This window comes from Choloepus didactylus, chromosome 13 (assembly GCF_015220235.1).
Source record: "Choloepus didactylus isolate mChoDid1 chromosome 13, mChoDid1.pri, whole genome shotgun sequence".
Classification (NCBI taxonomy): Eukaryota; Metazoa; Chordata; class Mammalia; order Pilosa; family Megalonychidae; genus Choloepus; species Choloepus didactylus.
The window spans coordinates 14,951,445-14,965,523 of NC_051319.1; the positions used below are offsets into that span (position 1 = coordinate 14,951,445).

The 14,079-nt window shown below is 33.7% G+C and overlaps 1 protein-coding gene across 1 annotated transcript in view; it reads left to right on the forward strand.

Annotated features, from left to right (window-relative positions):
* SCAMP1 (secretory carrier membrane protein 1) overlaps window positions 1-13,010 on the forward strand; it is a 131,627-nt gene extending 118,617 nt beyond the window's left edge. Inside the window, exon 9 of the mRNA XM_037801219.1 lies at window positions 9,133-13,010. Within this exon, the coding sequence (XP_037657147.1) occupies window positions 9,133-9,297 (165 nt within the window). The 3' untranslated portion in view covers window positions 9,298-13,010. The remainder of the gene's footprint in view (window positions 1-9,132) is intronic.
* The last annotated feature ends 1,069 nt before the right edge of the window (window positions 13,011-14,079 follow it).

Genomic DNA, 14,079 nt, shown 5'->3' on the forward strand with positions numbered 1-14,079 from the left:
ACTTTGCACTCTCAAAATACTTATTCTCATTTCATTCTTTTCAAGATCCTAGGAAAGCTAGACTGTGTTCTTTCTGTCCATATTTTTGCTACTCATTTTTTCTCTTAAAAACACGAACCTCTGTTCTGAAGCACACAAACATACTATTGAAACTTAGCCTTCTGAAGCCATTAAATCAAATAGCTTTTTTTTTTTTTTTCACTTTTCTTCCTCTTTGACCTTGGCAGCCTCTGCACTACAGGTGGTTGCTCTTCCCTGAAATATTGTCTTCTCTTGGCCTTTGTAACTGTGTTCTTATTCAAATGCCTTTGAGGCTATTTCTTTGTCCAACTTATAAATAAGTCTTCGTAAACATGATCACCTCTCTGCCCTTTATGCTATAGTCTTTTTCTTTGGGGAATTCATCCTCCCTCATTGTTTCAGTTTCTGTACCCAGATGACCTAGTCTTGGAGTTGGAAGAGGTGCTGCTTTGCATAAATCTTTAGTTGCATCTTCAATTGACTGTTAGTATCTCCAGTTGATTGACATCATCATCATCATCTCACAGTCAGCACTTTCTTCTCAATACTAACTCTTCTTCCAAATGTTCTGATTCATATTCAAGAAACATTTATTAAGACCACCTATTGTATGATTCCATTTAAATGAAATGTCCAGAATAGTCAAATCTAGAGAGACAGAAAGTAGATTTGTGGTTGCCTAGCCTTGGAGGATGGGGTAAGGAGTGACTGCTAATGGTTACAAGATTTCTCTTGGGTAATGAAAATGTTCTAAAATTAGATTGTATAGATAGTGTATTCATAACTTTGAGAATATACAAAAAACCATTGAATTGTACACATTAATAGGATAAATTGGTATGGCATGTGAATTACATCTCAATGAAACCATTAAAAAACATTTAATGAGTACCTACTATAAATGAGATGGTACTAAGCACTTTTTAATGAGATTTCCTTAGACATTTATGTCAGCACTGTGACTGTTTATGTCAGTACTTCTACTACTTTTTTAGTCACTTTCTTAGATACTTTATTTCTTTATATCTTTTCCAGTTTTTTCTTTCTTTCTATTCCCAATCTCAGCTAATCTAGGAATTTTTTTTTTACTGTTCACTCAGCTGTACCGCCATTCTTTCAGTCCATTTTATATGTAGTTACTTTATGGATCCAAAAACAAAAATAATGAGCACTGTGAAGATTTTTTAGGTGGACTTGGAGTTGGGGAATGTGATTGTAGTGGTGGTGGAAAGTAGGACTAGTGGTAGACATTTCAAACTACTTGATCCAGACTTTCTACTCTAATCAAACTGTACTACTCAGTTTATTTAAATATATTGTGTACATTCCACTATCGCAGTTTTTGTTTATGCTATGCTTCTTAACCTCTGAGTTACCCGATATTTTCTGACAGTTGAAGACCTACTACTGCATTTTCAAGGCCCAACTCATATATTGCTGTCTCTTCCACAGAATGTCTCTCACTACCCTATGTTTTAGGAATATATCATCCTTTATTTTCTTGGAGCACTTACTGTCTGTAATACTTAATGTGGGACCTGAGCACAAACCACTTTCTATACCTTGTAGTGCACGTTATGGGTAGCCAGTTTGTTAAGCCACTCCAGGGTGAATGTGTCTTTTGGCATTGGTGCCAAGTAAGAAGAGCAAGAACTATGGAACCATACAACTCACGCTGAAATTCTGGTGCCTTCACTTAGAACTCTGTGACCTGAAGCAGGCTTCTGTATCCCTTCAGATTAGTATCTTCATCCATACTCTGAGCTCCATGAGAGCAGGGACCTGGTATGTATGTTTTCCTGTTGTATTCCCTATATCTAGAACAGTGACTGGCAGTGACTGGCATGTGATAGGCACTCAAATATTTGTTGAATGAATGAATGGTGGGAATAATAACTACTCTCACTGTGTTGTTGTAAGAATTAAATGAAATAATTAATGTAAATTACCGAGCACAGGGCCTTCTCAAACTCAGTTTTCCTTTCTGACTGTCTTGACCTGTTTATCATTTTATCTTCAGGGTCTGGTTTAATGTCTAATTTTATTTAGTAGGTGCCTGTATCAATCAAGGTTCCATCAAAGAAACAGAACCAGTAGGAGATACATATATACATATATATGTATGGATGTATATGTATGGATATTGCTATATATGTATGGATGGATGGATATGTATGTGTATGTTTGCATGTATACAGAGATTTATTTGAAGGAATTGGTTTATGCGATTGTGGGGGCTAGTTAGGCAAGTCCCAAATCTATAGGGCAGGCTGTCAAGAAGGGCAGGCTGGAAACTTGGGCAGGAACTGAAGCTACAGTCAGCAGGCAGTATTTCTTCTTCCTTAGGGAAACTTCAGTTCTGTTCTTGAGGCTTGTCACTGATTACATCAGGCTCACCCAGATTATGGAGGATCATCTTTTATTAAAGTGGACTGATTGTAGATGTAGATGTTGATCACATCTATGAAGTACCTTCACAGCAACACCTAGATTAGCAAAATTGACACATAAAACTAACCCTATGTCACAAAACTTTTGGAGAATAATATCAAAATGTATCATTGGGGTGTATTGTAAAATTAGAAGTATAATAAATTTAGAGTAAAGAAGAGGATTTTGTGGTGTATTGTAGGTTTATTCATTAAATAACTATTTTCAAGCATGTGTTATGTGCCAGGCACTGTACTATGAATGAGCTCGAGCTTATATTCGGTGTGGTAAATAAACAAATGAACAGGCACCACAATCCTGTGGTTTAAAGGGGTCTTATAGGGGAGATTATACGGAGCACACAGGAAGGATGCCTAAGGTAGTTTTGGAGGTCTTTTTAAGTAATGATGTCTTAGGTAATGCCTCAGCTGAGAGATAATGATTAATGTTGAGTAGGAGTTATCTAAGGAAAGGGATGGGGGGGAGAATAAGTATGTACCAGGTAGTGGGAACACCATGTTCATATCTAGTTACAGGAAATAGCATGGCAGATTCAAGGAATTAAAAGTTGTTCAGAATGAATGGAAAATAAACTTGGTTCATGAGTCAGGGCCGGGAATAATGTGGGGAGTAGGTGGTGGAGAGTAGGGGAAGATGAGGCTCAACAGGTAAGCTACATCCTACTGGATCTCATAAACTAGGAAACCTTGTTAAGAAGTTTGGGTCTTTTCCAGAGAGAGGTGGTGAGCCATAAAGAATTTAAAGGAGAAGAGTAACTGAATTGATTAGAATTGGGCTTTAGAAGGATTATTCCAAAACAGATTTGTGATTTGTTGGGCAGGAGTGTGGCACTAGGAAAAACCAAGGCTGGGAGACATACAAAGCTGGTTAGTGATGATGGTGGCCTAAACTTAGGAACTGACGGTGTAAAGTAGATGTATTCAAGAGAATGAGCAGGTAGTTATTGCTTCGACTTGGGGATTGGAAGTGGCGGATAAGAGAACAGTCAAGGGTTACATCCAGATTTCTAGCTGGTGGGCCATTCAGAAAGAGAGTACAGGAAGAAGAGCGGACTGAAGGGTCAAGATGATTTCAACTTTGAGTAGAGAGTTTAAAATGCTGGTGGGGCTTTGAAGTGTAAATACTTGGTAGACTTTTGTATATAAATTTGGGAGCAAAGGAAAGAGATTTAGGCAGAATTCTAGATTTGGTAATTACCAACCTCTTGAAATAGGTGACTCCCAGAAAGTGTGTATGTAGTGAGAAGAGGGTCTAGCAGAACACTACCAATATTTAAGAACCTTCTGAGAGGGAAGTGTGGAGAGAATTTTAAGCAGTGGTGGTGAGGGGTGAAGATTAACTGGCACAGATGATTAATAGAGTCATCTTGCTAGAAAACCAGGTTACGTGTTAGGAAAGGATGTGGCAAAGCAGCTGATGTGTAATTGATTACTGTGTGGAACACTGAATCCTTTGGCCTGCAGTTTTGTTTGTTTTTGTTTGTTTGTTTTTCCCTCTTGCATTTTCCAGGTACACAGTTTTTCAGTATCCATCTGATAAATGGAAAAGTTTTAGAGTTATGCTCATTGTGTGCCAGGCATTAAAAAAAAAAAGACTGCTTCCTAAGTAAGATAAAAAGTATTGATATGAGAATTATGCAGCATACTTTGCTGTTTTGGTTGACTTTTTTCTTTACCTTGTAGTTAAATTACCAGTTACCTCTTTTTATATGGGTTAACTATATGTTGGTGCTTTATAAATCTCTAAACTTCTCTGGCTCTCAGATTCTTTATCTGTGAAATGAGTTTAAATGAGATGGTTTTCTGTATGATTTTATGAAGTACAATAAATAGGGATAAGCTAAAATAAAATAAAATTGGAGCCAGCTTTCGTATTTGTAATGGCAGACATACAGACATTTTCCTTAATGTGATAGAAATTAAGATCCAATTAAAAACACCTGTTTGTTTGTTTTTTTTTAATTTTCTTTTCCACACGTAATGCAAAACTGGCTCTTAAAAAAAAATCCTTTGAGGTGGTGTGTAGCCATAGTTTATAACCACTAGGGGTCAAGTTCTTCATGAACAGTTAATGCCCTCTAAAAGTTATCTGTGTACACTATTTTGGCTCTAGGATTGTTCGATTTTATTAGTCTCTTCTGTCATTCCAGCCGCAGGTCAAATTTATGGTATAAATTTATTTTAATTGATGTGAATAAAAATTTGAGAATTTTGTTGGCTAGCTGAAGTATTGCATAATTGGAGTATATTATTGGTGTATAGATGCCCAGCATGAGCACTGTGGTATCTTTGTTTCCCCCATAATGTCTTCTTATAGTCCAAATATCAAATAATTGAAATGCAAAAGTGTCTGTCTCTTGTACCTCTTCATAGATAAGGGAGTGGTTCAGTCCTTATCTTTTGCAAGTAGATTTAAGTTTTCTCTCAGGTTATTTCCAAATTTTTTTCTTTTTTATGTCTTCTTTCTGTAGTAAACTGTTAGAAAGAATTAAACAATGGTTTGGGTTCAGGGGAGATATTATAAATGGATCAAATAACAATAAATGAATGAGTCACAGAAGACTGTATGTCAGGGGGATCCAAAATTTCCCCCTTCTTTTAGTTGGGATAAGAGCTAAAATAGCAATATGGAAGAGATAAATAGACAATACATAGTTCATATTCCTTTTGATACCTAGTTTTGAATGATTATCTGTTCCATGAAATTAAAAAAATTTCAGACATTTATGTCCACATTAATAAAACAGTTAATAGTAATTTTCTTGTACTTCGAAAGAATTTTAGAAAAAAATTTCACTTCTTTAAAAAACAAGTCTTCCTAAGTGGTTAAAAATTTTTTTATTCACCACAGTACCTATTTTACAAATACTCTTCTTGTTTCTGTAAGGGTGTAGAATTTGAGTATATAATCTAGAACAATGACAAACCTCATTTATTAAATTGATTTAAATTGATGTTTTATAGTACACTTTGTAAAGTGCATAGTATGCTTTGTGAAGCTATCCTATTATATAAAGTGATAGTCTTCTTAGATTAAGGTGACTTTCACTTTCTTTGAAAGTATTGTTTATTGCTTACCCCTATTACCTAGGACAGAAAGCTAATAATTTTACTGTACTCTTTTTCTATAGTCACAAATAGGCACGCCGCTTTTCTTTCTCTGTCTCTCATTCTCTCAGAACCATCCAGCACTATAGTCTTTTCTGATTAGGAATCAATTCCAGATGATTCACATTGCCTATTAAAAAGCTGGTCAAGATACTTGCCATCTTCATCCAGGGGGCATCCAGTAGGTACAGAAATAACTTTGAATTTGTTTAACTGCTGGTGCTCCCCAGAAGGTTGTTTATATCCTGCCCCCAGTTGGTATCCTTTGTATGTTCACTTTTAAAACATTTAAACCCTGAGGGGTCTGCGCTCTAAGCCTTTTACTTTGTAACACTGGTGTAGTATTGCTTGGTAAATTTTTTTTTTAATGAGGACAATTCTGGTCCATTTGTTTATTAATCCCTGGTAGATATGGAACAATTAAATAATTCAGTGGTTTCTATTGCAAGTTACTGTGCTGTGTCTTTTAGGGGATATAACAGTAAGTGAAAATTAGCTTCTGCCCTCAAGGAACTAAAGCATGTGAGGTATCATAAAGCATGTAAACAAACACTGCAAAAAAATGCAGAATATACATGCCCTAAAAGATGTATGGGGTATTGTAGTAGCTCACAAGAGGGAGAACTTCAGCTATGAAAGAGGGCCAGGCAGTTTTTGAAATAAACTTTGAAAGGTGGGTGGGATTTTAATGTGGTGAAACTATGTGAGTGCTAGGGCTGTAATTCAAGGGATTATTGAAGATGTATCTGATCCAGAGCTACAGGTTGGAGCCTTCTTAGAGGTTTCTAGGAAATGTTTTATTTTAATTGAAAAAATTAGGCTTAGAGATGTATAAGTTTTTTAAAAAAACAAAACAAATGAGAAGAATATATATGTATATATATTTTAAATCCTCATTTGTGTTTATTTTCCCAGCTTTATGAAAGTAAAAATAATTTTGGTATGATGGGGACCTTATATTAATATAAAATCATGGTTCCTTGAAATGGTGTTTCATAAGCTTTAATGGAACATATGTTTGGAGTCTTTTGTTTCAATTAAGTGCCATGGTTCTTTACTCTCCATAGTGGAGAATTTTTGTGTGTGTCATATGCCACCACTGTGTGCATTAAGATCTGTTTTTGAAGCTACATTAAGGAAGCAGGATACTCTTCTGGAATTGCATCTACATTTTGGTTATGACAGTTATGCAGATTTTTAAAAATGAATTGTAATTTACATTAGTGTACCACATTTATATACATTCTCATTTGATTCTTAGGAAGACTCTGAGAGGCAGGTAGGGCAACAAGTATTTATGTTTTATGGGAAGTAACCTGAGGTTTTGAGTGATAGAGCCAGCCAGCTAGAAAGCGGAATCAATATATTCCAAATCTAGTGCTCTTTCTGTGACGTTCCAAGAACTAAATAATGCAATCCTCATAAATGGAAAAGATAGCAAGTATTTAAGTTTTTTTTTTTTAATTACATGATTTTATCTTAACTTCCTAATTTCACAAAGAATTTGAGTTCTCAGTAGATACTAATCTGAAACTTGGGAGGGAAATGATAAGCTTTCTGAGATGATAGGATAGAGCACTGTGCACTGTGTATATATGCGGTCTTTTCCCTCTAGATGGCTCTCTGGGTCTGTGTAGCTATAGACTGATTGTTGAGAAATGTGTGATACAGGAATATCATCTTTAGTTTACCTCCACTCTGGGGCTGTGAAACACATTTTAATATAGTAATATAGCCTTTGTAAGTAAAGATTATTAGATTTCTATAATACACTTCATTTTTCTGTGCTGTAATTGGATGTATTCACTGTGAGATAATTATCTTGAACATTGGAGTAGTAATTTATTTGTCTTTAATTTTCCATGGAAAATTTGCTTTTTATAAGTGAATAAAAATAATTACTTCTATACTTATGATAGTGCTATGATAATAGAAGAAGAGAATTGTATGGCTTACCAGCACATGTACTTGTCAGTGCTGTCTTTTTTCTCCATGTTCACTTTACTCTTTGATCCACAGTGTTACGGTATTTGCTTTCACTACTGTATCAAAAGCACTCAGAGCTTTCTGGGTATTTTTTACCTTTTACTCTGATAGGTCTTCATCTCTTGGCAGGTTTTTTCTTTCGTTATCTCTTTTTTTCCCATTCCTCTCCTAATCATTTCTTCTTGTTATGAATGCCTCTTATTGGTGTCTCAATAGGCTTCTGTATACTTGGCTCTCTTCTCTTTTTACACGTTCATTTATGCCAGCATGGCAGCTACCATTTATATGCCATTGGTTTCCAAGTCCATGTCTCTAGACCATTCCTCTCCTGGGCTCCAAACCAAATCTTTACCTGCCTGCGTGGCAGGCCTGCAGTAGGTTTTCAATAAACATTTGTTGAGTGAATGAATATTCAGAACTAAACTTATCATCTTCCTTCCTCGTGAAACCAGCATATCCTCTCTGTTCTTTATCTTCTTGAAACTAAAGTGCCCAGTATCCAAGCCTTACCTGACAGTGTTCTTTGACTTATTCTACTTTTTCTCATCCCCCATTCACTTCAAATTACCAGCTCCTTTGCAAGTTTTGGAAAAGGACTGAGTTGGGTGCACTGCTTCCTCCCCCAAACCTGTTTTGACTGCATTCTGCTCAGGCTTCTAATTTAGACCCAATTTCAGTGCAGTGTCATTACAGATTCACGTGTCTGTCTCTCCTCCTTTCCTCCAAGTTTGTGGGCATATGACAAATAAATGCTTTTTTCTAATTTGCTTTGTTAATATTTCCTTTTTCAAATTTGTACTAAATTGAGTGGCTAATGATATGGTATTGCTGGGCTTCATAGTTTAACTGTGTAGCTTAAACTATATGCTGAAATAAAGAATATTTTTGAACTCTACATATGAAAATAGTATGATAATGGATTGTTATTGTCTTCTGGAGAACTCACAAGACTTGAATGATGAACCAGTCTGGAGAGAGAATTCCCAGGAGGCTTCCTTCAAAAATTCTTTAGGATTCGACCATACACAAAAGGCCAAACAGTATATAGAGTGGATAGCAGCAACATGTTGAAGGATATAAATGCATACATTAAATGATAAAATATAATTTGATTATAATAGATTCAGTAGTAAATCTGTAGCCAACATAATAATAGATAGGGTATTGTTTTCTTTTAATTCTCTGGGGCAATAGATTAATGTATTAAAGTCAGATTGTCTAGTTTTTTATGTTTAAATCATTCTATTGTAATGCTATAATATCTTAATAATTAATTGAGTGCAGGGAAAAATATAGCTTTTGCAATTGGTTAAGAAGTTCTTTATATTATTTGCAGTTTGGCATAGATACACTGGTCTCTTCTGCATTGGGGAAAAAAGGAAAGACTTGTATTAATAGAAAATGCAATAGTGTGTGCCAGTGTGGTGGCTGATGCTCTTGAACTTAGGCTTGATGATTAGAATCTAGTCATTTTTGCTATGAATGTTGAGATTAACGTAAGAGTGCTGAAAATGAATATGTAGATTGCAACTTGTTTATCTTCTCCCACTTTTTTGTGCCCATATAGGTACATGGACTTTATCGCACAACAGGTGCTAGTTTTGAGAAGGCCCAACAAGAGTTTGCAACAGGTGTGATGTCCAACAAAACCGTTCAGACCGCAGCTGCAAATGCAGCTTCAACTGCAGCAACCAGTGCAGCCCAGAATGCTTTCAAGGGTAACCAAATTTAGAGAATCTTCAAACAGTACACTATTACCTTTTGACTGTACTTTTCCTCCAGTTACTGTATTCTATAAATATTTTTATGTTCAAAACACACAGTATACACAGCATGTATATTTCCTGTTCACTTGTGCATGGGCGAAAATCAGAAAAACTTCCTTACCTTATTATTTTACCTAATAGTTTATTTAGTATTTCAGTGCCCCTTATAGAAAAAAATATTACATGCTAAATAAATATTCTCCATATTTTTTGGGGAATGAATGTTCAGCGAATTCTTTCAGTGGTGACACACTGAAATTAATATGGTACTTATGATTAAAATGCATTTAGTGTTAGCTGCAGTAGTTCTTTCAAGAATTTTTAGACATAAGGATTACACAATGAAGCAATAAAGTGATGCTTCATTCCTATTTCCCTATTTATATTGAAGGAAATAGGGCAGCAGAGACTTAATGGAATTTTAAAGTCGCTTGCTTTTTAGCAATTTCAGTCAACCGTGAAGAGCCCATGTGCATTTCATAAAAGATAATGTAAATTTTATCTTCTTTTTATTTTCTTTTTAGAGTAGTTAGTTATTTTGATATCAACCTCTGATCTTGCATGGACACCAAGTTTCTTAAATGAGTTTAGTATTTTGGGTTCTGCACTGTTTATGGTTGTAGGATTGGGGGGTTGTTTCTGGAATCATAGAAATTATTTTCTGTAGTTCCTTTAAAATAACAATTTACTGGGGTATAATATGAGAATTTAATATAATATACAGTGCATTATCCAAAAGCAAAGGTAGTTAATTGATGGAGTAGAATTTAGTGATAATTCCTTTTTTTTTTTTAATTTTCAGTATTTATCTCATAGAAGGATATTACTTTATGGAAACTTTGGTATTTCTTGTGGCTTATCTTTGAAGTTGAACTGAGATTGTGATTGGTAGCTCTTTATTTTTTGGTGGAATTTTTAACAGAGATATTAGTCTAGCCTAACTCCTTGTCCAAAAAGAGCTTACAGTATTTAAGGGATTTTTCTTTTAGCTTTTCATCTCTAATGGCATTAAAAAACAATGACCCTAGCATTTCACATGTACTTGAATTACTATTGCATCTCAGTCTTTCAGTTTTTGAGACAGACTGAATACATTTAAAATTTTCAGCAATAAAAAAATAAAACATTTATCTTGCACCAAGCAAGAAAATACAAATACAGTTAAAAGCATTAATTATGAACATTAAGACATTAAAATTGTTACTATGCAGCACAGAAGTTATTCTTATAGTGTTCTTGGGTTCAAACTTTGAATCATTTTTAATGCTGGTAAAATGACTCAAAAACATTGTAAAGTCATGCAATTATGTTTTGGAAGTCTTTAACTAATTTAAGATTGCAGAAGGATAGGTAGTGATTTATTCAATTTGATTTTAAATGAGGGTAGTCTATTAGATTATATTATTTGAGACTACAAATCCTTTTTAAAAAACAGATGTGCATAAATAGTTAAATCATTTTCATTTTCTTCCCCAATTATAGAGTTAAAATGAGTTTCATGCTGGGGGAGTGAAGGTGAGGAGAGGTGTTTCTTGCTATTTATAAAGAAGTTCTGTATGATACTAGGAAAGACAGATCCATCCAGATGGTGTTTACATTTGACTTATTTGGATCTTTATTGAAGTAATATACTTGAGAGATATTTCTTTTATTCTGAAGAAAATAGAATTCAGAGTATGAATTTAAAGCTGTTTTCATGAATATTTCTGATCAGTGATAATCTCCACCCAAATTCTTAATGAACTAAATGAATTCCAAATTTTTCAGAGCATATAATTTTACTGTTGAGAATCTGCTTAATTATGTGGTTTATTGAGTGTAGATTTTACTAACATTTGAACTATAACCATAGTATCACAAGAGCACATATATCCACCATTAATTTACATCTCAGGTCCATTTTTGTTTTTCTTTAAACTACAAATAAAAGATATGTCATAGAGACTTTTGAGAAAACACTGAGATGCCCTGAGCATTTTCCTTCAGAATAGCAATGTTTCTCTCTCTTGTTCAAAAATCCCCAAAGGTAATATTGTTAGATAATTAAAGAATAGTTACAACCAACAATATCTTTTTGTATGGATGGGGGGAAATGATGTTTTAAAATCAGTTACTTGGCTTAATTTAATACAAGTTTGTGAGAGAAAATTATTTTTTGAAAACATAGATTGCATTAAAATAATGGCAATACCTAGTTTGATCAGGTATGAAATGGGCTTTAAATTGTTCCTCCTCACTGTTCTCTTAACAGTAATCAGTAAATAGTCACATTTTCAGTCATCAAAAGATTAGCATTTGTTAGTGTTTTTATACTTACTAGTAAAATTAGCTGGTTTCCCAGACATGAAATGGTCTTCACGTAATAGGCCACCATGTCATTTTTCAGTTTGAAATATTAAATTGTGGCTGTTTTATTTCAAAGTAGAGTTTGAACACTGGAAAATCATTGCTCAGTGATTTGTCATTTGGGACTTGGATTATTTATCTAGGGATGTTTGTATATTTTGTCAGAGTAGTATTGCGCTGCCTTCATGGTAACTGTCACGGTTCTATATAAATGCCCTCCATCTGTCCCTCTATGTTGCATGTTTTCAATGGTTTGGAAGTTTTGTATATTTATTGTATTAACACAGTGTCACAAAATAAAATGCTGTTTACTGGATGTTTGTATAATTTTAAACACTATATTAACACTTCAGAGGCAGAAATTATGCAGAGGGTTTAATGTACATAGAAATTCTGTATTTGATTTGTTAAAATAATCTGTTTATAATTCTATCATGTACTAAAACAAATGAATAATCTAAAAGATTAGTGAAAAACTCTTAGCAACAGAAAATGACAATTTTATCTATTGCATTAGACCTTTATAGGCAGTAGAATATGAGCTTCACTGAGCACCACTTTAAGGTCAAAACACACTGACTTCTTATCTGGAAGTTAGATTCAAAGTGGAAAATCTGTTTTGTGGCTCAGATTTTTCCTTATAGGTTACAATGGATGCCTCTATATTAGTATTGTATTGATTCTGTTGGATTTATGTTCTCTTTCCCACCCTCATTACCTATTCCTGTTTTATGTATTGGTGAAAATACCTATGTGTGTATTGTTGAATTTTTCACTTGGTTATCCAGAGAGTATGTAAAAATATAATCTATAATAATGTTCATGGTGAAATACATGTTAAATTAAAACAGGAAAAGCATTTTAGATTTTCTAGGTGTTATCTTAAAAAACTGAGTTTGTATTGTCACATTTAATTTACTAGGAAAATATCTTATTCTGTATATGAGATATAATTATTGATTTGCATTTTTGAGTGAATTTATGTTAATTAGTGTTATTTAGTGAATTTACGTTTATTATTTCTGTAAATCATTTGCAATAGTATAATGCTTTTATAGTCATTCCTATATCTTTTTCTGGAAGCAATGACATTAACATCTAATTTTACATCTTAATTGGTAAAATCTGTATTTAGCATGACTTACTTACGTACGGAATATGTTATTTTGGACTTTTTTTCTGCTAAACGTGGGTAAGAATTACTGTTATCATACACCATTTCACAGTTCTCATTTCTTTCTTTTTCATTAAGGTAAATGTTTAGAGGAATTTGTTAATTCCCTGTGATTAAGGACCTTTAGAGGTAAAATAAATGTGGTTAATTTTAAAATAATTGAGGATGGTTAAAAAATTTTTTTAAATCTTACTTTGATGGATTTCAAGTATCTTAATATACATTTATTTACAGTAAAATAATATGTTTTAAGTCATTAGAGTTGTTTAAAATACTTGTCTAATTGACTAAAAAGTTGTATCTCAATGGTCAAGTATTAAGGAAAGTTAAGTATTTCCACTACAATTTTAGGGTACATTTAACAAAACAGGATACTTTCTGTATTGATGGATATTTTGAACCTAATTTTTAAGGTATTTTAAATCTTATTTTTAAGGCTTTATCCCAGTATATAGAGAACTAGAAAGAAGTCCATAGAAATTTTCTAAGCCAGGCATTGCCACTGAGATAGACAAGCATTGCCACTAGGATACCTGGCTATCTAAACTATCTCTATTTAAAATTCTAGGAAGTAGGGAAAGACTCTTACCTAGTCTTCCTCACCCTCACTGTGGGTTTCCTATTGATAATTTAACTTTAGTTTGGATAAAACAAAGTCTTCAACCTGTAGAATTCTCATTAGCACTGTTATGTTTTTAAATGACAAGGGCACATGGAAGCCACCATGGAGCAATGCAGTGAGTCATATATTCATTTTGTGTTGTGAAATTTTATGTTTATTGAACATGAATATTCAAGTCTGATATTTCAGCTCATATCTTTCTGTGCTTGGCATGACTGCTGCTGTAGCTAATACCCTCTTGCATTAAAACCCATTTTATCTTTTGTATAAAGATACAGAAAATAGTTAATTCTTCTACCTAGTAATTTTTCATATACATGTATAAGATGACTCTGAATATTATTTTCTCTATATTAAGACAGCCTTAATTTGTAGAATCATTTGATGCAAGTTTTATTTTCAAACTTTTTATTTATTTTCAGCCTTAACATGTAATCCTAGAATTCCTCCAGAACTTAGTATTTTGTGGTTTAGTGATTCTCAAGATATTGTGGTTGTGAACTGTTGTGAATTTGCAGTAGTCTTCACAAGTGTATTGGGGCTGAGGAAAACACCCCAAATCACTGTCTTTTATCTGTCATCATAGTGGTTCCTACAATATTCTAA